General features: G+C 47.1%; 1 protein-coding gene across 1 annotated transcript in view; it reads right to left on the bottom strand.

The window, feature by feature from the left end:
* Positions 1-26,540, bottom strand: part of LOC147885227 (zinc finger FYVE domain protein) — a 246,996-nt gene that overhangs the window by 15,138 nt on the left and 205,318 nt on the right. The window contains exons 31-34 of the mRNA XM_087397706.1: positions 9,271-9,359; positions 9,070-9,152; positions 8,859-8,974; positions 8,647-8,732 (exon numbers count right to left, since the gene is read on the bottom strand). Of these exons, the coding sequence (XP_087253832.1) occupies positions 8,647-8,732; positions 8,859-8,974; positions 9,070-9,152; positions 9,271-9,359 (374 nt within the window). The remainder of the gene's footprint in view (positions 1-8,646; positions 8,733-8,858; positions 8,975-9,069; positions 9,153-9,270; positions 9,360-26,540) is intronic.

Below are 26,540 nucleotides of genomic sequence, written 5' to 3'. Positions count from 1 at the left end.
TGATATACCCTTCGACCGCGACCACTCACCTATTTACTTTGGCCATCTGTACATACTTCTCGATTAGATAGACTTCATACCCCTATTAGAGGACCGTGCTGCCCTGATCACACCCGCTCACTACACGAGGCTGCCCTTCACGCTTTCCCTCACACCACTCGCTCCACCCGGCCACCACCTCCTGGGACCGTACCCTGTAATAGTTGGTATGATGATGAGTGTAAGGCTTTACGCCGTCAGCTCTGATTCGAAACAAATCAGTCTTTCGAGCGAACCAGAGACGCTACGCGAATATTGTCCACTCGTACATAGAAAGAGACTAGATTTCGTTTGCTGGAACGAGGAGGAACTACTGACTTTTGGCAGAGATTTCTAGAGGGAATGTCCCCCTCACCATTGACTGACACTCAGGTCTGGTATAATTATGCAGGCACACTATATGACATCCCAAATCAGCCAACCCCTGACCTCTCACATATACCACACCCCACATCCTACACCCTCTTCACTAACGGGGGAGTGAAGGATGCCGTAATGAAACTCCATAATGGCCGAGCGAAGGATCATGAGGGACTATGCACCAAGTTCATTACATATGGGATTAACCTCCTAGCCCTGATCTTAGCAAAGCTCTTTAGTGAAGCTGTTTGTTTGGGGTTTCCAGGCACTTGGACTATTAACACTATTTCATCCATCCACGAGGCAGAGGATCCCATGAGCCCGGAGAATTACAAGACAATTATGATTGGACATGTCATGTCTATGATTTATGCATCAGTGCTTGATTCCGAGGTCAACAGATTTGCGGAGTGTCCAATATTTAGAGTAGCAGGACAGGCTGGATTGCGGTGTGATTATGGAACCATGGATCACATTCTCAAGCTCACGTGTGTATCATCGAGGAGGTGAGGGCATGGAAGCAGAGAATTTATTGATGCTTTGTGGATTTTCGTAAGGCATTTGACACGGTTCCGAGAGGGCCACCTGCTATAGCACCTACAGGATTTGGGTTATGACCAGGAGATCATTTGGGTTGTCATGGCACTTTATGAGAGAGTCTCAGGCAGAGTCCAGGCAGGATCTGGGTGGACAGACGAGATTATGCGCACTATTGGGGTCAAAAAAGGGTGTCTCCTCTCTCTACAGATCAGCCCATAGCCAGGTGCTCATTGGGGGGGGAAGAGGGGACAGATTTCAGATTTCCAGATCAATCTGCCAGGGATGTCCTCTTGCCCCTTTTCTTTTTCTGTTTGTGGCGGAAGCTATGAGTATCTACCTTAGATCTCAAGCTAATATTTATGGGCTAAGGCTTCCTATCTGCTGGGAAGAAGAGCTCCTAGATAGTGAGTTGGCAGATGACACGGTTGTTTTTTTGGATGCCTCCCCCAGGACACTCACTTCCTTCTAGACAGCCTTGGATTTATTTTGCACGGCTGCAGGTGCACACATTAATTGGCATAAATCCAATGGTTTCTGGATTTGCGATGATGACACCGCGGATTGGGGTAATGATATTGGCTTCACTTGGGTACAGAGGGGCGTCTTCGTCAGATATTTGGGCTGCCAGGTTGGGGTGGGCATCTCTTCTTCACAACAGTTTGCTCCGGTGTTGGAGAGTATCATAAGAAAGCTCCTTTTTTGGAGCTCAGCCAAACTTGACTTGGCTTCCAGGGTGGTGGTGGTTAACCAGGTTCTTCTAGCCACAGCATGGTTTGTATGCTCTTGTTGGTGCCACTCTAGGGATTGTATCACTCAGCTTAAGAGGCCCGTACGAAACTTTTTATGGAGTGGTCTAGATGGCACAACTCATGTTATAGCCAGGATGGCTTGGGAGACCTTGATTCTTCCTACAAGAGAAGGGGGTTTGAATATCATCGACCCAGATCTACAGTGCAGAGCCCTACTCTGCAAGGTCGTTGTATTGAATACACAGTACCAGATGGGTTTTCACCACAGCCCACCTCAGATCTCCCTCTTCCCCTCTTATGGTTGCTATCCTGAAAGCATGGGCCAGCTTCAGGAGTACTCTTCGCAGGATTCCCCCTTCCACCCATGAAGAGATTGAAAGGCAGCCTATGATGTGGAACGACAATATTTTGGATGAGCATGGTAGACCACTTGGAGCTTCTTCTTACATGCAGTGGCCAAGATGGGAGAGCGGCCCTGCATCTACTGTGGGAGCATGGAAAGCCTTTAGGAAGCTTCCTGTAGATCGACAGGCCCCGTTGGTTCTTAATCTCAGAGGGAGTGCAGGAAGAGTCCAACAGATTGATGCAGCCTTGCCCTTGGATTGGGTGGACACAAATGATATGCCTATTACTTGCTCCACTTGGATGGGGGCTTTTTCTAGATTGGGAGTTCCTTTACAGGTGATTGCTTTTCGTGACACTCATGAGGATGCCTTAGTCTTTGATGTTTCTTCAGGGGGCAGGCTGTCCAGATCCACATATGATATTTATTGGAGGTACCGTTTCAGCCAGTCAGGATAGTGGGCTTCATGGAGCATGGCTCTCTCTCACAGTGGTACTTGGATCCTAACCCACTTCTCATCGCTTTGGGCTCATGGAGGCTGTGGCTCTATGAGGTGTCCCAATTAAGTTTTTGCGGTGGGACCCTGGGGAATGGGAATGGATAGATGAAGGGCACGGAGAGAAGGGCATCCCCTTCTTTCATTACACGGTCAGTAATGCCAGGAAATTCCAGCTCAGCTGTAGGCCTACCAGAGCTCATCATTGGGAGAACTTTCAGATTTTTGCTGACTTGCAGAAATTTGTTTGGCAAAGGCTCTGGAAATCCCACCGGAATAGAAAAATCACTCTCTTCTTTTGGCTTTCTATTCATGGTGGGATAGCAGTGAACCAATGGAGATCTAGGTTCGGAGCTAACCCTTCTTGCCCTCGTTGCCTTTCTGCTTTGGAAACAATACAGCACTGCCTTTGGGATTGCAGACAAGCGAGAATCATATGGAGGGGTATTGCAAGACTTTTCAGAACTTTTGTTCGCCTACCCTTCTTCATGACCTGGGGATCACTGGCTTAGCTCACTCTTTCAGGGCCCCAGGTCTTCTTTGAGAGACTTGACTCCTCTTGGGCTCTTCACATCCGACGACATCTTGTGGAGTCGTGCTCTCTAGAGGATGTTCCGGCCACTCTCTTCAGAGCTGCTCATTCCTCGGTTGACTCTCCATGGGAGATCTTAGCTAGCATTGCAGCATGGCACATTTGGAGAGCTAGATGCACTGAGGCTCTGGAGGGTTCTCAAGTTCACCCTTCTCAGATCTTGGCCAGTACTTGGATAGATACGGTACACACTCTGATGGCCATTTGGGCGACCTTGCAGGGATCATCTCGAGCAGCCTCCTTCAGGAGAGTTACTTTTCTCAGAGATACTCTCCCTTCTTTGCTGAGACTTCTACAGGGTTGACTTGGCATTTTCAGCCTCAGCCTTAGTTTCTTTCTACCTCATTCCTCTGAGGTGTTTTCATTACATGCTTAGCATGTTGTATTTCCGCACAGAGCTTGCTCTAGCGAGTTTCTTTCTTACTTAATAGAAGTCTCCTTTTTGCAAAAAAAAAAAAAAAAGGGTGTGTCCTTTATCACTTACCCTGTTTGGCCTCGACATAGACGAGCTCGAGACAGTGATGTAGACATAAGGGAGGGATGGTTACTCTCTTGCTAGCATGCTGATCCGGATATTGCTTTATGCAAATGACGTGGCTCTTTTGTCTTCCTCAGTAGAGGCCTACAATCATTTTGTGAGTCTCATGATTTGAAGGTCAACCTGGGTCAAACTGCGAATGAAGTTATCAAACACTCCTTGCAACTTTTATTCCAAAAACAGCAATCAGAAAAGCAAGCAGTGTGGTTTGTGCATTGTCAGCACACAGCATACAGAAAATAGTATTGTATAGGAAGAGTGGTAGCTTGCGAAGAAGCACATTCATAGCGAAATCGTAAGCCATAGCACTTGATCAAATATCCATATGCTATACACTAGTAAACTCAGGCTTTTCTCAACCAAGTCACAAATTGTGGTGCTGATCAGTCCAAATGGTTTCTATAGCAGCATGCAAAACAGTAAACAGAAACAAAGCAGGCAGCATGCACCATAAACACCAAAAAGTAAGTATAGGATGGCTAAGTATTATTAGCCATAAAAAGACAATTTCCATGTCCACTTAAGCTGGCCTATTTTAAGGATAACCAACTCACACATAAAGACACCAAATGTCAACATTTTCCATCCATATACTTAAGGAGACACATGCATTTTTTAAAATGAGGGGAAAAAACTTCATGGACAGGAGGATGTCTTGAAAACAATTCTTTTGCAGTCTATAAGAAAAAAGACCATCGTCATAAGGGCAGAGCCACCATTATGCTCCACGCAAGCACAAACACTTGCAAGACCATGGCCGCTTAATGTATCGAAAGATCTACAAAAATTTTCATGGACAGGAGGATGTCGTGAAAACAATTCTTTTGCAGTCTATAACAAAAAGACCATCGTCATAAGGGCACAGCCACCATTATGCTCTACACAAGCACAAACACTTGCACGACCATGGCCACTTATTGTATTGTAAGATCTAAACTGCCTAGACATATGGAGGTTCCTTCCCAAGCCAGATTGATGGTATCCAAAGATTTCTTATAAAAACTAGAGCATGTCTCACGTACAATGGCTCAAATTTGAGAGAATCATGGTTTTCAACTCCTTTGTTGTTGATGATTTTCCAGCAACACATGGCTTTATTTTCTCAAGCATTTGAGACTTCTATGGATTTTAAGACACAAGTATGCAAGAAGAGTCAAACCTTGATCAAAATTATGAAGATGAATTCCATTTGGATGACTGTAATTCGCACCATCTAATCAATTTATGATCTTCAATACATCTCGAGCCGTCATGCGCCAGGAGCAGGTCACATTTGATGGGTCACCTGTTGAGATAGTTTCATCATACACGTATCTTGGGGTTGTCTTCTCAGGACCCATCTTCACTATGAGACCCGCAATGCAAGCACGCTTGGGCAGAGGATACGCTTCATTGGCCAGACTAGGAGTCAGTGCTTCCGCTCGCACTTTCAGGATCCATAGACCAAGGGGCTGCTTTTTGACTCCTTGGTCCACCCAGCGGGGATGTATGGTAGCCTTTGCTAGGGGCCAGACTTGTGGGATATAGAGTGGGCTCGTGTGGAGCAGCTACAAGTTCTCATGCTATCACGGATGATTCGTGGTAAGCCATCCGTTTCTCACCAGATCATTCAAGCTGAGTTTCGGTCATCCCCATTACAACTAGATGCTGCATTTCAGGTCATCACGTATATGTACCAAGTCACGGAGTATGGGGATTACACTTTTGGGTGCAGTAGGCTATCATGGCTAGCATTGTCCTCCTCAATGGCACTTTCAACAAGAGGTGACCAGAGATGCTGGTATGCACGCACAGAGAGATGGTTTGAGTGACTGGGGCTCCACATGGATAGACTCCCTTCCTTTCAGTACAATATGGACGCTCCGTTTTCTCCCCTCTTGTCACATGAGGTCAACCAAGATAATCCGTGAGGATCTCTTACAGCTACACATATTCCGGACTTGGTTGGGACCGAGTGAACTCCCAGTGAAGCTTAGCTTCTACAGAGATCACTGCTTACATATCACAGAGGAGGGTTGCATTGACCCACCAGGATACACGCAGATCCACTTACCCCATTCACTGAGGATCTTTGTTGGGCAGTCTTCACATAGACTTCGTATCGAGAGCCGCAGAGCAGAGGCCTACCCAGGGAGAGGCGCATATGCACGTTATGTGACATGCAGGAGGTTGAGACGGAGGAGAACTTCATCTTCACATGTCTTGTTTACTATGAGATCCAAAGGCATTCTACTTCCTCTTCAGAGATAGCTATGGGATTTTGTCCCGATTCCTCTCCTATCCAGACCAGAGATGCTTGGCAAGCTTAATTCATAAGGTACTCAGGTACCGCGAGAGGATACTTCGATCACAGAGACAGGAGCAGACTTCTTCCTTGGCAGATCCCTCTCAGAGCTCTATCACGGAGTTCTTTCAGGCAAATCACACGGACCCCCACCATACGACACCTCGACATGATCGTGACCCAGAGCCAGCAATGACTCAACTGCTCAGATAGACGGTTGATGTGCATATTACACTTGGGGATATCCCCTCCCTGTTTAGAGTCGGAGCCAGGCTGACAGGGGTTACTGTAGCCCTTGTTAGGAGTAGAGCTATGACCAGGAGACGTCACAGGGCTGCGCTCGTGAGTGGCCGACAGCACTCTAGCACTGATTTCATGCCTCCATTGCCTCATCTACTCTGATGTCCTGATGATGATGAGATTGATATGTAGTCAACCACCAACATGACTATGTTGTACTTAGTACTACCATTCTGCATTTTTTGTATTCTGCATTGGTGTGGATGCTCGTTTAGTAGCTCCACCCTCATAGCTCGTTTTACCAGGATTTTCATAGTCTCATAGACCCATCGGTCTTCCGAAGACTTTAATAAACTTCCTTTCTTTCTCCTCTCAGCGAGCTCATAGCTCTAGCCTCTATCTCTACTCACAGTCTCCTCTCTCACTCTCTCTGACAAGCCCAATGCCGAATGCTCCCCCCCTATCCTCCCCTTCTCCTCCATCCTCATCACTGTGCCTTGGACGGTCCCTCCTCTCGCTAGGAATCTCCTCCCTTTCTCCTAATTGGTGATCCTTCTATCTCCTTAGCCGTTGCGCTACTGGCTATCTTAACGGCTTGGTTGGGTGACTTCCTGACTCACCAGCCTCTTCTAGTTGGGAACTACAAACCTCGTACAAATTCTTTGGTTGTGGCCAACTCCGTATTGCTTCCATATCATTCCTAATATTAAGAGAACTAGAGAACGTGCTTACAAATTAGCCTTACCAAAAGGATGTAGAGTGCATCCAGTTTTTCATGTAAGTAGGCTAAAAGGAAGTTAGGAGATGATGACAATGTGATTGGAAATGAAATCCTACTTCAACCTGCATCTTTACCACATGAACAAGAAAAAATTGTAGATAGACAAGAAAAAAGAACAAGACATACAATATATCAAGAATAGTTGGTTAAGTGCATAGATAGACCTGAAGAGAGTTCAATATGGGAAAGGGTTAGCAATATCCAGAGGCTTGCCAATTTGTTTTCGAAGACATGAACTATTATTAAGGGGAAAGATTAAGCAATCTCCAGAGGAGGGTTGCCAATTTGTTTTCGAAAATGTAAGTCATACTCATGGAGCCTTGTGGTATGGTTATGGTGAGGTGGGAAGTTGAGAGGGATCGACAATGCTTGTGTTAATGGGGGCTTAGAGGGCTGAGTTAGTCCTAGTCTTAAGCATTAATAACGAGGTGCAAGCCATGAGAGGGCTTTAATGGAAGGGTCTTGTAGGATACATGGCACCAAACAAGCCAAGTGGCAAGCATTGGGCATGCGGGAGGTTTCTAGAGGGAACTCCATTTGAGAAGAAGCTAGAAGGACACGTACAGTGAAGAAGAACGCTCTCTAAGAGACTTGTGATTGGGTGGCAATCTGTAGCAGCCCTGTTTTCTTGTTCACTGGGAGAAATAGAAAGTCCTCTAGACTCACCCTTGCAAGACCCTCTCGTCCTTGCAAGACTCTCATCATTTATTATTTCTGTTTGATTGACATTAATATTTTATCTAAATATATCCACTTTCACTTTATATATAAGAAATATTTCTGACACCAGTTCCTCTTCGAGAGGATGCAAAATTTCTCAAACTCTATAACATTGGCAGATGGACAATAAGGATCCATGCTATTTTCAAGTTTAAGATAAGTTTCTCCCAATAGCTTTAATACGAACTGTTTATTCTTGTACCCAGCCTGGACACATGCAAACTGAAGCCCAAAGTATGATATTACAAAGTTTATAGCTTTAGAGCAGAATCCACTCTGTGCGACTCCTATCACTTTATATGTATTGCTTTGGTTTAGCCCTGTCCACCTTTCCACTTTTAAACACAGCAATATCCTTATGTGCCAGATTCCCTAAACTCTCTAGGACAATAACAATAGGCAAAGTCTCCAAGCTCATTTTTAAATCGATCCTTAAAAAACACTAATATAAGGCAGAAGTCATTGCTAAAAAACTGTGTCCAAAGATGCAAGCGCAAGAAAGGATTTTAAAGCTACAGACCATGCGGGTCAACTCCCCAGCTCATTAGTTACAAAAGGATAGCCCAAAGCATGGGCATAACTTCACTGTAGATGAAGCAGTCATAGCTTGAATGAGGCCATATAAGTAGTGTTTGTGTCAGGAGCTTGGATACACATTCTCCTCTGTTCAGATGTGTCATGCAGAACTACAGAAAAGATTTATTGAAAATGATGATTTTTCTTAATCTTAATTATCCCTTGTGCATCCGGCATAGCACTCACATGAAATAAATCGTTGAACGTGTACATGTGAATCTAATCCTGACATTTCTGTTATGTGGCAGGTCATACACACAGGACATCAAATACAAAATCGTTGTTTTCAAACAAAAGCATGATAATATTGATAGCAAGAAGCACAATCATGCAACTTTGCTTTTCAAAGATATATACATGAAACAAAGCCAATAGAAAGATTCGTGACCTGTGGCTACTTGACAGCATTTCAATCAGCCGGTCAGGACGTTCTCTATGTTTGTTTGCAAAAATCATGATTGCAGCTCCAATTACCTACTTTGTCACCACAGAAAAAATTAATTTTGAACCTAAAAGCTGCAGTAGCCTGATGTTCAAATGCTGACATCTGTGCAGTTGTCCATTATGGCTAAGCACGAAGACAAAAATTAACTAACAAACCTGGTCTAGGTCATCATCAGTAATAGTTGCCTTTATATTTTTCAGAAGTTCAGCAAGCTGGTTGCTTTTCTTTCTCTCTGCAAGAGAGGCAGCAACAGCCGCATAAATGTGCACAGCTGAAAAGGCAACCAAAGCATGAGGGAAACTGAGATACTATAAATCATCCAAAAATGAATAGCGAAATGTGAGCATCAGGCTTTTGGAAACCTACAGGGAAGTTCAAACTCATAGATAACTTGAAAAGCCAAATCAAAGTTTCGCTCTACAAGGGCTTCAACCACCTCTGCCCTTCGTCTGCAAATGATGAGCAGTGAATACTTAGCACGACAGGTGCTGAATCTGCACCATATAGAAGACGATAAAGCTTTCACATGCAAACTTTGAAATAAGTAGACAACCCTGCATAGCATACTTGAGAGTGTCAGCATCGTTGGGGTTTCCGAAGAGTGAATGCTTCCATGGAGGACCCTCAGTATCCGTAAAACACCGTACCACATCCATCTAACACAAGAGTTTACATATGCTTTCAAACAACAGCCTTGAAGGATAAAACAATTGGTGAAAGATGCTTGCTCACATAATATACAAGGACACAACTTTATCCTCTGAAGAAAGAACAAAAACATTTGCACATAACAGTTGCTTGGGAAAACCTTCTTGCATCCAAAACCGTGAAGACTTGAAAGTTTTTAGGACAGAAGACCACATTGTTAGGATAGATCTATGGAACCTTCAGATCCTATAACCTATATCAGTCAGTAGGAGGTCACAACATCAGTCAGCAGGAGATCACAAATTTGTTCTTTATAGGAGAAGATGTAAGCACACCAAGTCAGCAGGAGGCCAGACAAGTACGCAGGGTTTCAACTCCCAAGAAAAAACTTCATGGAATTGGGATGGCGATTCAGAATTCCTACAAGCACCCATCCTATCCGAGACACCATCATTGTGGCATCATGATGCCAAGTTGCCTCGCGTTTCTCACAAGTACCAAGATGCACGAGGTATAGATAGAGGACCACATCCTGATGCGATGCCCCAAATACTAAGAGATCAAGGGGAGGTATTACTATCTATTCACTCATCTCTACACATATTTGGGCAGAGCCTTCAACTATCTGGACAGAGATATGTTGCACTATTTGTGCACCGGGTCACCAGACCCAGATCTAGACCATGAGACCCACCATGGATCATAGTCCTTAGCACTAGAAGATCACAAATGAATTCGTCTCAATGAAAGCAGTCATTGAAAGGCACCAGCAGTCATTGAAAGGCACCAAGACAAAGACCCTGTTCTCTAGGTCAACAGGAGACTAAACACCGGCACCGTGAGCCCAGTGCCAAGCCGCATCATGCCATCCACGAGCAGACTCTACAGAGAGGAGCTGAGGACAAACGATTTAATCTTTTTTGTGAAACTATAAGATCTACATTTAAATGGTTGACCTCATGATACCATAGTGGGGAGAACACTGCATCAATGCTGTACAGGAAGAGGGGAAGTCTGTCCATGTGGAGCTTCAATCGCTCAAACCACCTCACTGTGTCTGCAAACCAGCACCTCTGATCACCTGTATCTGATAGAGCCATAGAGGAGGACAATGCTAGCCATGATAGTCCGCTGCATCCCAAGGTGTGATCACCATATGCCCTGACTCGGTATAAATAGGTGATGACCTGAAATGCTGCGTCGAGTAGCAACGGAGATGAACCAAACTCAGCCTGGATGATATGGTGAGGAACTGATGGTTCAATGCGAATCATCCGTGATAACATGAGTACCTGTAGTCGCTACACACGAGCCCACTCTGTATCTGACAGATCTGGTCCCCAACAAGGGCTGCTATACATCCCCGCTAGTTGGACCAAGGAGTCAAAAAGTAAGCACTTGGTCCGAGGGTCCTGAAAGTGTAGGCAGAAACACTCCCTCTCTAGTCTGGCCAACGAGGCGTGCCCTCTGCTTAAGCGAGCCTGCATCGCTAGTCTCATGGTGAAAATAGGTCTAGAGAAGACAACCCCTAAACATGTGTATGACGAGACATCTCGACTGATGACCCATCAAAGGTAAACTGCTCCTGATACATAGCGACCCGAGATGTATTGAAGATCATAACCTTGGTTTTGCCAAGGTTGACCTTCAAGTCATGCGACTCACAAAAAGATTGTAGCGCATCTAAGTGCCTTTGGAGGCCCTCTGCTGAGGACGATAAGAGTACCACATCATCTGCACATAGTAAGATCTGAATCAGAGTGCCAGCAAGAGAGCAACCAGCCCCCCCCCTAGTGTCTGCATAATTCGGCTCGGTTGCATATGCGGCTTTCTCGAGGTATGCCCTCAGCCTGTCCACTCTCAATACGGAGTCGGTGTGATGAGACACGAAACTGTCTGATTTGCTATCCTCAACGAATGTGGGAGGTGGATATGGGTATATCCTAGTGAATCAATGAGTCATCCTCTGAAATCCATAAACAGTGGTCCATGTAGAAGTTGAGCTTCATTAGAAGCTCATTGGGTGCCAACGAAGTCGTAAATGTGTGTATCTGTAGGAGGTCCTCTAAAATGACCTAGTTGACCTCGTCATATGTGAGTGGGACTAAAGGAGCTCCAATATTATACTGGAAAGGGGGTAATCTATCCATGTGGAGTCCCAAACTCTCAAACCACCTGCATGTGTGTGTGCATACCAACATCTCTGATCACCCTCAGCTACTAAGGTCATGGAGGAAGATAGGGCTAGCCACAGTAGTCTACATCATCCTAAGGTGCAAGAGCCATACTCCCTAGCTCAGTAAAGGTACGTGATGATCTGAAATGCTGCATCAAGCTGCAGTGGAGATGCATCAAACTCAGCCAAAACATTGTGATGTGGAACCGATGGCTTACTGCGGATCATCTGTGGCAACAAGAGAACCTGGAGTTGCTCCCGACTGTGCTTCTAATAAATCAAGCCCCCAATAAGGGCTGCCATACATACCCACTGGGTGGACCAAGAAATAAAAAAGAAGAGACTTGGACTGGAAATCCTTGAAGTTGGAGTGGAAGCATTGCTGCTCTAGTCGAGCAAGTGCTGCATATCCCCTGCTCAGTTGGGCCTGCATCGCCGATCGCATTGTGAAAATTGGGCAAGAGAAGAGAACGCCAAAGAACATGTATGATGAAACGACCTCCACTAGTAATCCATGTAGTGTGAAGCTCTCTGTGCATGGCTGCTCGAGATGTGTTGAGAGAGACAGCCAAGTTGTGGTAGATGATGATGTCTCATCATAACATTAGGATTCAAGGACATCCGTGTACTATCGTGTGATCATAAAACATTTCTTACAGCTCCAAACATTGATTCCAAGGGGTGATTTTTGGAACCCCAATCATGCCCGCACAAAGCTCAGACTACTTATGACCAAGGCAAGGCATATGACCTAGCAGGAATTACTGGAGTAATTCCTTTTTTCTATTTTCACTACTAGCTCCATGGAGGTGTTGTGGACACCTCTAGTTGCCTCCAGGGGATGTACTCTCATGATGATTTCAGCTTTTGGTATGATTGGCTTTTTGGTCTATTGAGAGACTACGAGTTCTACTTCTTGAAGGGATGATCCGTCGCAAGCCATCAGTCCCACATCATATCCTATTAGCATATTTTGGGGCTACCCCTCTACATCTTGATGCATCCTTCTAGGTGGTCACATAACTTCACAACTCTACATCTGGTTCATGCATGCTATTGTGGCTGGCCTTGATCTCATCTATGTCACTAGAGGGAGAGGAGGGGCATAGGAGTTGGTATGCTTAGACAGATAGATGGTTTGCAGGCCTAGGATTCCATATGGATGGACTTGCAACAATTTCAATATACCTTGAGGCCCCATCCACTCCGCTCACCTATCATGAGGTGAACAAATCATTAGAGAGAACCTCTTAAAACATGTACAAGACCTGGGTAGCACCCCATGACCTTTCGCTAAAGCTTGGCTTCTACATAGCTCACTACCTACACATATTAGAGGATCCCCCTAGCCATGCTAGGATCACTCTCCCACATGCGTTGAGGATCTCGATTGGGTAGTTCTGAGTACTCTCTCACAGGATAGGTATTGAGATAGGACGAGCAGAGAGCACTCAACGTGAGAAGACACATTTGCACTTTATGTGAGGTTGAGATAGAGGCACATTTTGCATTGAGATGCCTTGTGTACTAAGGGCGATGGCGCAGCCATCTTGCGAGTCGGGACCTAGAGAGCATGGCACGATAGACTCACCCTTGAGTTGACCCTCATGTAAGGACTGTAGAGATCTCCTCTTTACTATTTGACTTGGGGAGATAGACGACTAAATGATGGTAGCGCTTCTCAAATGATGAGCTACCTCCCGAAGACCACAAAGGAGTGAGGGGCCCAACCTGACTAATCAAGGTAAGCAACAATAACGCTCTATTACTGATTTCCTTCCTCGGCGCCGCCAGCAGCCTTCACTAGATCAAGAGCCATTGTTGGTCAAGATAATCTCTTCTATCCTTAACCGACCGACGTAGTTGGTCCCCGAGGCAGCATGCATATTTAGTCACTCAGATGATCAACTGATCGAATGGCCCACTGACAAGGATCTCCCTTCCCTTCGTTTCCTTCTTGGTGTTCTTTGGCTCTCATACAGACCGGCATTCGTGACTCTCCTGCAATGATAGAGGGGTGTATCCCCTATTGACATTTTCGTCTAAGATATAAGCACTAGCTGTGGATGCCCGCTTTACTAGCCCCACACCTTAGCTTCTATTGTATCTAGTTTATCTTCAGTCTCATTGAACCTTCAGTCTTTCGAAGACTTTAATAGACTCTCTCTCTCTCTCTCTCTATTTGTATGGCCTTGATTGAGGAAGTAGATAGCCTCGAGACCACCAATGTGGCATTGATGGCAGAGAAAGCACACATTGATAAGACACTCAATGAAATCAAGAAGCAAGGGGACGTATGCAAGATGAATGCAGAAAAGAGAGAGAGAAGAATGATGAGTGGGAGAAGGAGAAGGCAACATGGGAAACTGAAAAGACCAGCCTCAATGACAAAATGCAAGCTATGGGGACAGAACTACAGCAACTAAGAGACATGCAGGGAACACCATAAGGGACACACAAGGCAATGGAAGAACTGAAATCCAAGAATGAGAAGCTCAAGAAGGAGATGGCAGCCTTGCAGACAACCAAAGAAAGCATGCTGAGTTTACACAGCAAAGGGAAAGTAGATATGCTAGAATGGAAGAATGTGGCTAAGAAAGATGCAGCAGCCCCCAAGAAGAGACCATTTCTAAGGCTCTAGAGGAAGAAAAGAGGAGCAGCAGCAAGGCTCTGAACGTCTTCGTTAGAGGCTTAACAGCTAGAGATACCCCTATGTCAGATGCCAAAACCTTGTTCACCAAGATGGGAGTCAAACTCACATGCAAGACAGCATGGAGAGTTGGCAAAGCTGAGGCCCCAACAAGACCCCCTATAATGAAACTCCGAACAGCAAGACAGGTCTACCCTCATGAGCATGAGGGCAACCTTGAAAGGGACAATAACATACTTGGATGATGACCTCACATTACTACAGCAAGAGAATTGGAGGCAGGGAATGGTGCGTGTTATGGCAGCAGGAGCTGCAGGTAAATGGGCTGCCTACAGAGATGGAAAAGTGATTATGAGAGGGAGAGCAAAAGGGGATGAAAGGGAAGAAAGAGAAGAGGGGTAGATGGACAGCACATGACGGTGTCAGACCCGGGAGATGAGAGCACAAAGGGGGACTGAAAATAGCAGTGTGGAATTGCAATGGTACCCTTTGGTCCGATCCTAGGGGTTTCTTGGAAACATGATCTTCTACACCGAGACCCATGAAAGCCTGGAAAGAGGGCTGCCCATAGTGACGGGATATATATGGGAATCAGTCCATAGGAAGGAGATGAGGGGAGACAGTGGGATACAGGGGTCGGGGAGGCGTGGTTGTCCTGTTTAGAGCACACCTGAGACCACTCATAGCTGTGATCCGGAGAGAGAAGCACACACGACATATGTGGGTGCAAGTTCAGCTCCCAGATACATGACCGATTTTCATTGCAGTATGTTACTTTCCTCCAGACGCATCATCTTATGCACGAGAAGTCACCTCTGAAGGGCACAACCCATATGAGACTATTCATGATGATATCACAGAGCTTTCTAAACAGGGGAACTCTGTAACCAGCCTTCAACAAACTAAAGGGCAGTAATCCTCGTCTCCTCAAACATAAACCTCATAAATAGCCACAATGCAAGCTTCGGTCACTTCAACCACTTAACAATACTCAGAAACAAAATTCAATAACAACAATGGGGAGGCTAGAATGCACCTACTCAATGAAAACAGTACACCATGCACCCACTGGTCCCATATGCCTTGGCGCCCCTTTCGGTATTTATTTAATAATTCTGAGGAAATGCTTTACACCAGGGGTTCACCCCTGCACTGTTCTTCTCTGCAAATCCTCTGTCTGTCTTTTAGGCATCTAATCCAAGTGCACCACTAGAACACCAGTAGCAAGGAAATCTCAGGCATCCACTTCTGACCTGACCCAACTGAAAGGCATTCACACATCCGATCCTCTAGCAAACTGTGCTCAAAGCAATCTCAAGGCTATCACATGCATCCACATTGTCCTTAAGCCTTTTCCCAGGAGCACCCTTGCCTCTGGGTGCTTGCTAGAACCTGAGAAAGAAAGAAAGAAATATTAACGTCCGCAAGAGGCTCGCGAGCCTATGGGACAAAAGTGCGGAAATCAATGTAAACTCATACAAGCCAATGTGGGCTGGTGCGAAGGACTCGCTAAGGCCCTCGCTGAGTACTAGAAAAACCCACAAACTGAAATACTAATGAAGTACAACATATCAAGTCAGAATAGCCTAGTGTGCAACAGGAGTGAGGCATGAGGTGTTGGGATATCTCAAGGTGTATGCCCCACACACACCTTGGTTTCTATGTGTGTGTGCTAGAGGCACAGTTAGGTGCCCATAAGCATTGTTAGGTGGTGGTAGAAGCCACATAGGATGATTGAGAGAATCTAGGAGCAGATTGAGGAGATGATTATGGAGCTCAGAGGTCATCAGTGATGTCAGTGATCATGTAAGAGGTGCCTACTTAAGGACCTCACCTTTCTTCATTCCATAAGCAAGAATTCTGAGTTTGTGTTCACTCCATGCTTTCCTTTCAGTTTACCAATGTGAGGGTCTCAGGCGCTTAGAGCTAATGCTCCAAGAACGTGATCCGGCTCCATGTATCCAGGCTCCGTGATAGCTCTCTAATTTGACGCAAAGAGCTCACATATCTGCATCTATCGAGCTGTCTGACGCTGTGGTGGAGGGCGTGGTCTCCTCGATCTCTGGATCCAATGGGCTATGTCAACTGTGATGCCACATCTCTGTCGGTTGCCTCTGAGGAGAGTTGAGATAGGTTGAACCTCAATCGTGCGTGCTCGTCTCCTGTCGTATGTGAGATCCTCGTGTCCCTCGTCCAGTATGGTGTCATGCCGGCTCCCTCTACTGATCCATCTATCTCTAGTGTCAGCTAGCTCCTCCTCCTCCACCCTCGAGTGCCCTGGAGCTAACTCAAATGCGTAGAAGTCAGTGACCTATCTCTGCGCTCGGTCTACCTGTGTCCTGTGGCGTGGTGGTGGTCACATCCTGCTGCTCTCTGATCTGCCGGAGTATTGAACCCCTATGTCGCCGCATCTCCATCAAGTAGAATCCAACACAGACGAGAGTGGTCCAAAACCGTGTCCCTCCTGAAAGAGACAATGGTAGTGCCCTCGGATCTCATAGTAAGCTAGGCGCACACAGAAAGAGTGCTCCTCGGTCTCGACCTGACCCATCATGCATAACCTACAAGTCCGCTGATCTCTGGGTATGCCTACAGCTCGCTCTGCCTCAATCCTCAGCTGATGGGAGGAGACTCGCATCTATCCAATGGCAATCTCCAGTGCGTGTGAGACTCCTCTGTCCTCAAGATACCGGGGTTTGATGATGAGACCATCCTCTGATACTCTCAGGAAATGGTCATGGTAGAGCTGGGTCTTGGTGGGGAACTCCTAGTCCCCCCCTCACGTCGAAAATGTGTGAAGCTGGAGGAGGTCTAACCGCATGATGCGGTTAATCTCATCTCCTGGAATCAACTAAGGAGGTCCATCCATGCTGTACTGAAAAGGGGGGAGCCTGTCCATCTGAATGCCATCGCTAGCAAACCATACGGAGACACGTGCATACCATGCTATATCAAATCCACTCTCTGCAAGTCGAATAGAGGACTCCAATGCCAATCTCAGTAGTCTCTCACGAGGTAGGTCCCAGACTCTATGGAGGAATGTCACTGTCTAAAAGGTGGCATCGACCTGGAGAGGGGTCATAGCAAACCCTGCCTGTACTATCTGATGAGGGACTGAGGGCTTACTGCGAATCATCCTAGATCTCATCATTACCTGTAGCCGCTCATATCTCCTCCACTCTGCTGCTGAAGGTCACACCTCTAGAAAGGTGCTGTATAAATGGCGGGTGGCCTCACTAGAGTGTCGAAAAGCCAACACTTCTTCGGTGTGTCCTGTAGTGTGTCTGAAAACAGTCGCTCTAGTCAGGCCAAAGCACCGTGTCCTCGTGTGAGTCGTGCTCTAGCTACATGGATCATCGTGAAAACTGCACCCAAGTATGTGTAGGACTGCACAATCTCTACTGGCTGACCATGGTATGTGAAGCTATGTCGATGGAGCATTGGGTGTGAGGTGTTGAAGATCATGACCTTGGTCTTCCGAAGGTTAACTATCAGGTCTCTCTCTATGCAGAACACCTCGAGAGCCTCCAGATGTCTCTGTAACCCCTCTGCTGAAGACGACAAAAGGACTATGTCATCCACATATAATAGTATCGGTACCAACAAATCCACCAGCGGTGATCCCTCGCCTCCTAGGCAGTCTATGAAGGATGTGATCTCATCAATGTAGAGCCCAAAGAGAGTCGGTGAGAGGGGGCACCCCTACTTCACCCCAATCGTGCTCTCCACCCTGTCTGATAGGCCTCCTGGGGCACGAACTCATCCCCTAACGGACTCATATATATAGGCTCATCACTCCCCAAATCAGAACCTCTGGAATCCGAATCTCCTGGAGTCTCCTGATCATGCGGGATCATGGGGCAGTATCAAAAGGCTTCCGAAAGTCTACAAAGCAAGCATAGACTTTCTTATGCCTCGACCTCGCCTCCTCAATGATAGCCCTCAATGTGAAGATGTGGTCTAGGGTGGAAAGCTGTCTCCGAAATCATGCATGTCCTAGAGCGCGCTGCCCATGCGCCTCTGTGTGACTACTGATCTCTCTCTCTAGTATCGATCCATAGATCTTGGCCAGAGTATGGCCAATCATGAAAGTGCAGTAGTTCCCAGTTTCCATGGGGTCACCTGTCTTGTGTATTGGGACGATGGTGGTAGTGCTCTAAGAGGGTGGGAAGTCGTGGCATATGGCATGGTTTAACATCTGCGCTAGGATCAGGGCCAAAACCTCATGCCCGTGGGCGAAATGCTCCAATTGTAGTCCCTCATGATCCTGTGCTCTCCGGTTATGGAGCCAACGGAGTGCAGCCCATACATTCTGTGCAGTGAACAAGTGATAGGTGGCTGGTCTGGGCATAGTGGACATATCTGGTGGTGCCTACATCGGGACATCATAGAGAGAGCATGCATACATGTGCCAAACACCTGGGTCTATGATGGGAATGGCCGGCTTCCCATCCGATAAGAGCCCCCATCCAATGGTAGGGTCCCCTCCTCTGAAAGAGCTAATCAACTTGTCCATTTTATGAGTGAGAAAAGCCTGCCGCTTGCGGCGTGTCAACCGTCGTGAAATCCTATGTGCCTCAGCTGGTGTCAAATGGCCCAAGGCTTGCTCACGTGTGAGGTGAGCTCTCATGTCTCTGCACTCGTCATCATACCAGGGGTGCTGAGGCATCTTTCCCATTGAAACGCGTCCAGATAGATCTGATGGCTGCATCCATGAGCACTATGGTGAGGGTGTCTGATGCATGGGTGAGGTCTACCTCGTCACCAAGTAGTAAACCTGGGAGCTTGTGTGCCAAATGACTCACGTAGACGGGTCAAGGGTCCGGTCAAAGTGGACCCGTACACAAGTGGGCGTAGAGGGGGCTCTCCATGTGACTGGCATAGTGATGGAGACACAGAAGGCTAGGTATGAGTGGTCAGCACCAAGGGGGGGGGGAGGCACCATAAAGTCGTGTACCCGTGAGGTGAAGGCTAAGGGACCAAGTAAGTAATCCACTATACTTGTACCTCCGCCATGCGGGAAACAAGTGAGCCCGCCAGATAATGGCCATCTCTGTAAGCCATTATATATGATCAAGTCATGGACAGCCCCCAGCTCAAGTAGATGCCGGCCGTATCCCTTCACGTGTGCGTGTGGTGCATCCGCCGAGTGCCGCACTATCCCAAGCTCTGTAGCATCTAGCTCTGGTACTATGAGAGAATCTGATGTAAAGTCGAGTAGGCCCACCTGCATGTCACCTGTGTGTGCATTGAAGTCACCAAGAAGGAGGCTGTTTCCTAGCCTGGAGAACTCAATGAGAAGGGTAGACCTATCCATGGCATTTCGGAGTTTCAGCACTAGTGGTCTCGTTGGTGTTTCCACTTTACCTACCCTCCAGGCCGTCTCGCATGTGAGATTAACCCCTATTTTCGTGAACGAAGCTTGGGCATCTGCCATTGGGGTATCTCCCACTGTCAGGCCCCTTACAAGCACATTCCAGACCTTGTTGAATCTCCTTTTCTCTTCCTCTAAAGCCTTTCTTGGGTGCAACTGATCCCTTTTTAACCACTGCTGTCCACTCAAGCATTTCTTCTTTCCTTTTGGTGAGTTGTGTAATCTCAGCATGTTTTCCAATCATCATGGCCTGCATGGCTGCCATCTCTTTTTTGAGAGATGCATTCTCTGTTCTGAGTATTTCCATGGCTTTGCAGCCCCCCTCTGAAGTCATTTGCATGTCCTTCATTTGCTGTAATTCAACACCCAATGAATGCAACTTGTCTTGGAGCTTTACTTTCTCATTAATCCACTCAGTTTTTTCTTGTTCCCAGTCCTCTTTCTTGGCCTTTTCCTTCCTCCACTCTTCTTGTATTTTCCCTCCTTGCTTTTTAAATTCAGCAAGGGTTTTGTCAACATGAGCTTTTTCGGCCAGTAAGGTCACATTTGTGGCCTCGAGGTTGTCTATTTTTTCAATCAACACAAGGCATATTTTGTTGAGGCATGTGAGCACTTGAGTGGTACCTTTGTGAGCTGTCCCATCACAGAGGGCCGTCAGAGCAGATTCCAAGGCTTGTTTTCCCCAAATATCCTCCACACATCCACGTGTAGGCATGTTGCAAATGTTTACTGTTTGTTTTTCTGTTTTTTACAGAGATAATGCAGAGAAAAAGGGGTATCCCACTGAAATCACATATTTACATGCCTCGGGGTGAATGTCAAGCATGTTGGTGCAGTGTTTGCTCTCCCTTGCCTGCCTTAGTAGCTCATTGTAGTGCCTTGTACCTTTTTCTGTCCCTTCTTTTCTTCAAGGTCGATTTTCTTGGAGTTTCTTGATTTTCTTGATTTTCTGCAGGTGTCGAGGCTAAGGAGCTGCTCTTTCGGTGCTGTGGAGGAGGGGGTAGAGGCAGCGAATGGGCTGCTGAGCTGCTGCTGGTAGCTCTTGCTGGTGTCACCACAGGAGAGAGGGCTGCTGCTTGGGCTGGCTGTAGGTGAGGCTGCTTAGGCTGCTCCTGAGCTGTCGCCTAGGTATGCTAGGCTTGCTAGGGGCTGTAGGTAGGCTAGGTTCTGTGGGTAGGTTAGGCGGGGGGCTATGGCTAGGCGAAGGCTAGGCCAGGGTGTCGCGGTAGTCTTAGGTGCAGGCGGAAGGGGTTGGAGAGGTGTCGCGACAGGTAGGGGGGGCTGAGGGGTGGCGAGGGGGTAGCTGAGTGGCTGAGAAACTAGAAAGGACTGCAAAACACCACACATGCACTGCAAAATGCTTCAAAGCAAGAAATGCAAACAAATGGAAGTCCAAATCTAAATACCCGCTGTCTGTGGCAGAGGGGCGAGCTCTGTTCGTCGTGCCTCTATCCCCTGTCAGGCTCCCAGCAGGGTGCAGGAGACTTCCAGCTTCAGGGAGATGAGAGTAAAAGCACATAGAAGGTGGAAGGAGGACAGAAAAAGAGCTGTAGAGGACAAAAAGCTGCCAGATCTGCCCCAAAGCCTCTGCTCTGGGATCTGTGCCAGGAAACCCGCTTCAGAAGAGTACCCTCCTCGAATTCCACACCCTGAAATGCCTGTACAGCTGCCTGGAAAAGAGTGCCACCAGTCCGTACAGCTGTATCGACTGTCCGTACAACCTGTACGGCAGCCGTACAGCTGCCTCGGGACTCAAGCATGTAGCCTTGGGCTGTGTGCAGCAGCGAAAAAGGGGGAGGAGCCAGCCAAAACGTGAGGAGTGCAGCCAACAGCAGAAAGTGCAGGAGCAAAGCTGAGCCTGACGTTGAAATCTGTGAAGGGAGCTTCTGCTAGGCTTGGAATGCTCTAGGAGAGTGAGGGGAGAGAGATGGTAGGTGGGAGAAGGGCATGCACCTACATGCATGACACTTGGCACTTCATTAAAGCTCTAACCCACCTGAAGGGCCCAACTTTTAGACGCCTCTCTAGTGCCTATGCCTTGCCCCTAGGACCCAGTGGTGCACCTAAACTCTGCCCCTAGGAACTTCTAGGAAGTGTACACTTCCTCTAGCCAATCTCTCACGGCCAAACCATTACTACACTTACCCATGGTTAACCCCGGGTTAAGCATGGGTTCAGTTACAAAGATACTTTACATCGCTTTTCATGTCCCCAATGATGATTCCCTCATAGTACCGGATGTGGATGCAATAGAGCTGGGGATAGTGACGAGAGACATCTACTTGAGTTGGGGCTATCAATGACTTGATCGTATATAGCGATCTTCGGAGATGGCCATCATCTAGTGGGCTCACTTGTTTCCCACATGGTGGGGAAAGAAGCACAGTGGACTACCTGTTGGGTCCACTCTTTTACCTCATGGATGCCCAATTTTACTTTGTCTCCTCCTCCACTCGTTGACCACTCATACCTCACCTTTTGTATCTCGACCGCCACACTAGCCACCATGAGGAGGCCCCCCCCCGCACCCACTCGCGTTTAGATCCATTTTGATCGTGCTCTTGACCCGGTATATGTGAGCCACTTGGCCTTGGAGATGAAATGGACCTCGGCCATGCCTCAGATACCCTTGTCTCAGTGATACAGAAGGCTGCCACCAGATCCTTTCCCACGACTCGATCTGCACGTGTCCCAGATGGGAAGATGCCCCAAAACCCCTAGTTTGACGACGAGTGCAGAGAGGTAAGAGCCCACCTCACACGTGAGCGAGCATTGGGACATTTGAGTTCACCAGAGGCACATCGGATCTCATGCCGAGTCACACGGCGTAAGAAGTGGGTTCTTGTATGGTGGAGGTTATCGGATCCTTTCGAGGGGGGATCCTAACTACGGGCTGGGGGATCTTAGCGGAGGGTAAGCCCATCCCCATCACACCAACTGTTTGGCACACATATGCATGCTCCCTCTATGATGTCTTGGATCACACGCCACCTGATATGTCCTCTATGCCCAGACCCACTACGTGTCACTTGTTACTGCACAGAATGTACGGGCTACGCTTCTCCGGCTTCATAATCGGAGATCACCAGATCATGAGGGTGAGCACTTTGCACATGGACAGGAGGTCCTTACCACGGTTGTAGCACATTTGTTCAATCACGCCATATGCCATAGCTTCCCGTCTACCTGGAGAGCTACCACCATAGTACCGATACACAAGGTAGGTGACCCCATGGACACTGGGAACTACCGTACTATTATGATGGCCATACTCTGGCTAAGAGATATGGGTGGGTACTAGAGAGGGAGTTTAGCAGCCACACACAGGGTCACACGCAGCAGGCTCTGGGGCAGGCACGTTTTTTAAGACAACACTCCACCTCGGACCACATCTTCACCTTGAGGGCTATCATTGAGGAGGCGAAGTTGAGGCACCAGAAAGTCTACACTTGCTTTGTAGACTTTCGTAAGGCATTTGATACTACCCCACGTTCCCGCTTGATCAGGAGGTTACAAGAGTTGCAGCTCCCAGAGATCATGATTTGGGGGGTTATGAGTCTATAATTATAGAGTTTGTCAAAGGGAGGGTGCGTGCCCCAGGATGTCTATCAAATTGGGTTGAGAGCACTATTGGAGTGAAGCAAGGCTGCCCCCTCTCACCGACTCTCTTCGAGATCTATATCAATGAGATACATCCTTTGTAGATCGTCTAGGTGGAGAGGGTTCACTTCTGGCTGACCTGTTTAGATACTGCTATACGCAGATGGCATAGTCCTCATATCATCCTCCACAGAGGGATTGCAGAAACATCTGGAGCCTCTAGAGATGTCCTGCAAAGAGAGAGACTTGACAGTTAACCTTGGAAAGACCAAGGTTATGATCTTCAACACCTCGCGAGCAGTGTCTCGTCGCCATAGCTTCACGTACCAAGATGAGCCAATGGAGATAGTGCAGTCTTACACATATTTGGGGGTAGTGTTCACAGGGCCAGGTTTCACGATGACCCATGCAGCTACATTACGACTGACACGAGGGCGGGGTGCTCTAGCCCGACTAGAGAGGCAGTGCTTCCAGGCACATTTCCAGGACCCTCTGAAGAAGGGTTGGCTTTTTGACACCCTGGTGAGACCGACTGCCATGTATGCAACACCTTTCTGGGGGAGTGACATTTCAGCGACAGAGTGGAAGGAATTTGAGACGCTACAGGTGATCATGGGATCTAGGATGATTCGTACTAAGTCCTCGGTTCCCCATCAGACTATACAGGCAGAGTTCACCATGACCCCTCTCTTAGTTGATGCCATCTTTCAGACAATGACAATCCTCCACAAAGTCGGGGCCCTACCCCAGTGGAGATTACCGAGGCTAGCATTGGAGTCCTCCAGGCGACAGGCAAAGAGCAGTGTTGATACAACATGGTACGCACGGGTGTCCACATGGTTTGGTAGTCATGGCATTCAGATGGACAGACTTCCCCCCTTTCAGTTCAGCATGGATGCACCACCCGAGATGATCCCATGGGATGAGATCAACCGTATCATACAGTTGGACCTCCTCCAGCTTCATACGTCTAGGGCGTGGGGGGGAGAGGAATTCCCCACCACAATCCACTTCTACCATGACCACTTCCTCAGGGTCTCGGAGTATGGTCTTGTCCATCAGACCTCAGTATCTCGAGGGTAGGAGAGTCTCACATGCACGGAGGATGAGACAATTGCGAGTCTCATCACATCAGCTGAGGATTGAGGCAGGGAGAGTTGCAAGCATACCTAGAGAGTAGAGGATCTACAGACTATGCCTGATCTGGGAGGTCAAGATAGAGGAGCACTTTCTATGTGTCTCCCATTCTACTAGGGCAATATCATTGCCTCTTTTAGGAGGGGCATAGCTTTGGTCCGCCTACACGGCTGATCCATTTTCCCGATCAGGTTTGGTTGGGCTCTATCTGATTAAGATGCGACGACACAGAGACATACCAATGTGACAGACCAGAGAGCAGCAAGAGACAATACCACATGACACCGAGATCGATTGACCACGGACATGTGTTGCAGACTTCTATGCAGCTGAGTCAGCTATGGGGGAGGCTGAGGGAGAGGAGCTTGATGAGATGAGAGCATCATGGAGAGAGCATCATGGATTAGTAGTGAGAGTCACCACCACCATGCGGCCATACGAGAGGCACACACTCCACATGTGGCACGGAGAGTGACCAGAGCACACACAATTGAGGTCTTGTCTATTTCAGCCCTCCTCAGAGGAGACCGTCAGAGATGAGGCGTCACCCTTGACGTAGCCCATCGGATACAGGATCGAGGATACCACACCCTCCTCCGCCTCGAGAGACAGCTAGATAGACATAGATATGAGATCTCCTCACATCCCATTAGAGAGCCACAAGGGTACTTGGATATATGGAGCCTCGGCGTGTACTAGGAGCGTTAGCTCTAAACACTTGATACTGCTATTTTGCTCACTAGTTTAGCACTTTGGCTTTCAGCAAGGGCCTTAGTGAGCCCTTTGCTTCAGCCCATAGCGGCTTGTGTGAGGTACTTTTGGTTTTGCACTTTTGTCTCATAGGCCCAGGAGGCCTCCTACAGACGTTAATACATCTCTCTCTCTCTCTCTCTCTCTCTCTCTCTCTCTCAGGTAGTGATTACGTTTGCCAGAGAACCTTCTTAAAGAAAAGGGATTGAGAGTTAATAGAACAAACAAGTCTCCATCACTGCAATGGATGAATTCAAAATCGTTAGGACATTACCTCAGGTTTGAAGAAGCTAGCAAATGGAATAGTGCAAGATTCAAGAGGACTGATGTGAGAGATGCTGAAAAGGAGAGGACTATTAATAATGACTTCAACAGGAATTTCCCAAAAATATGGCAAACATAGATAGTATTCCCCATCTTAAACATTTCTAGAAATTAAATCAGCAAATGGCTGGAAGAAAATGAAGCAAGAACCATAGCACTCCACAGTGGACCGCTTGATCACCATTCGAGCAAGAATTGTGGGCTATAGTGTTGTTTTGTAGAGACTAGAAAGGCATTTGACTTGGTACTAAGGAAAAAGTTATGAGAGAGAGTAACAAACCTGAATGTTGTAAGGGAAACATCTGGAAACTGTCACATGTAAATTATGACATTTCTGTCTCAAGGTATCATTACGCATTCACACCCTTTGAGAGATTGCAAAGGGGCATACCAAGTTGGCAAGTTTTACACCTCATTAGATACATTCAAGCCCCCTACATATGATCGATGCATATCTAGATTGTATTATACCGAACAAGGTAAAACATTGTTCTCAGACTCTTGCATCTAAGATTGGGAAAACAATTGCCATCCTTGTCTTTATGTTTTGTTTTCTGTCAGCAATTCCAAAAGCATGTGAAATTAGACAACTCAGAACTCCTAAACACTCTGTGCATTGGCCACCATCCAGTCTATATATAAGCTAATGCAATTGGGACCATACAAACATAATGCTTGTTGCTAGGCTTAAAGGGAAGCAATTGAAAGTGATTTTGCATTAGAGCGTGGATGCTTGCATAGGAGGTTACATGTAGCTCTTGCAAAAGTGAGAGATCAACAATGAACTAATTCATTGGTTCACCTTTGGGGTGATTTAGTGGTTAGGATAATAAAAGGTTCAAATAGAGTATGACTTAGCCCTTAGATCCTTGGTAGACCTACCTCATGTCATTGGTGGGTGTTTACATATTTTTAAGGGGCCACATGAGGTGGCATATCCCCACATGCATCCACCATGGATGGATGAGATAGGTGCCACATGGCACCATATCATCGGTCTATCTTTTATGGCTTTGATATAGGCATGCACTCATGACTACTTCACATACTATAGGGAAACCAATCAAATATGAGTATTGTATCCATACATGGGTACATTGTGTCGGCACCACAAGGGAGGCCTGACCTTGGCCCCTATGAGAGGTCTCCCTCACACCTTAACACCTCCTCAGCTAGCT

The sequence above is a fragment of the Dipteris shenzhenensis genome, chromosome 26 (assembly GCF_047967505.1).
Source record: "Dipteris shenzhenensis isolate YYH24624 ecotype China chromosome 26, Dip_SZ_1.0, whole genome shotgun sequence".
NCBI lineage: Eukaryota > Viridiplantae > Streptophyta > Polypodiopsida > Gleicheniales > Dipteridaceae > Dipteris > Dipteris shenzhenensis.
Note: the sequence above shows the minus strand (reverse complement) of the source record. Positions and strands in the feature narration are given on the sequence as shown.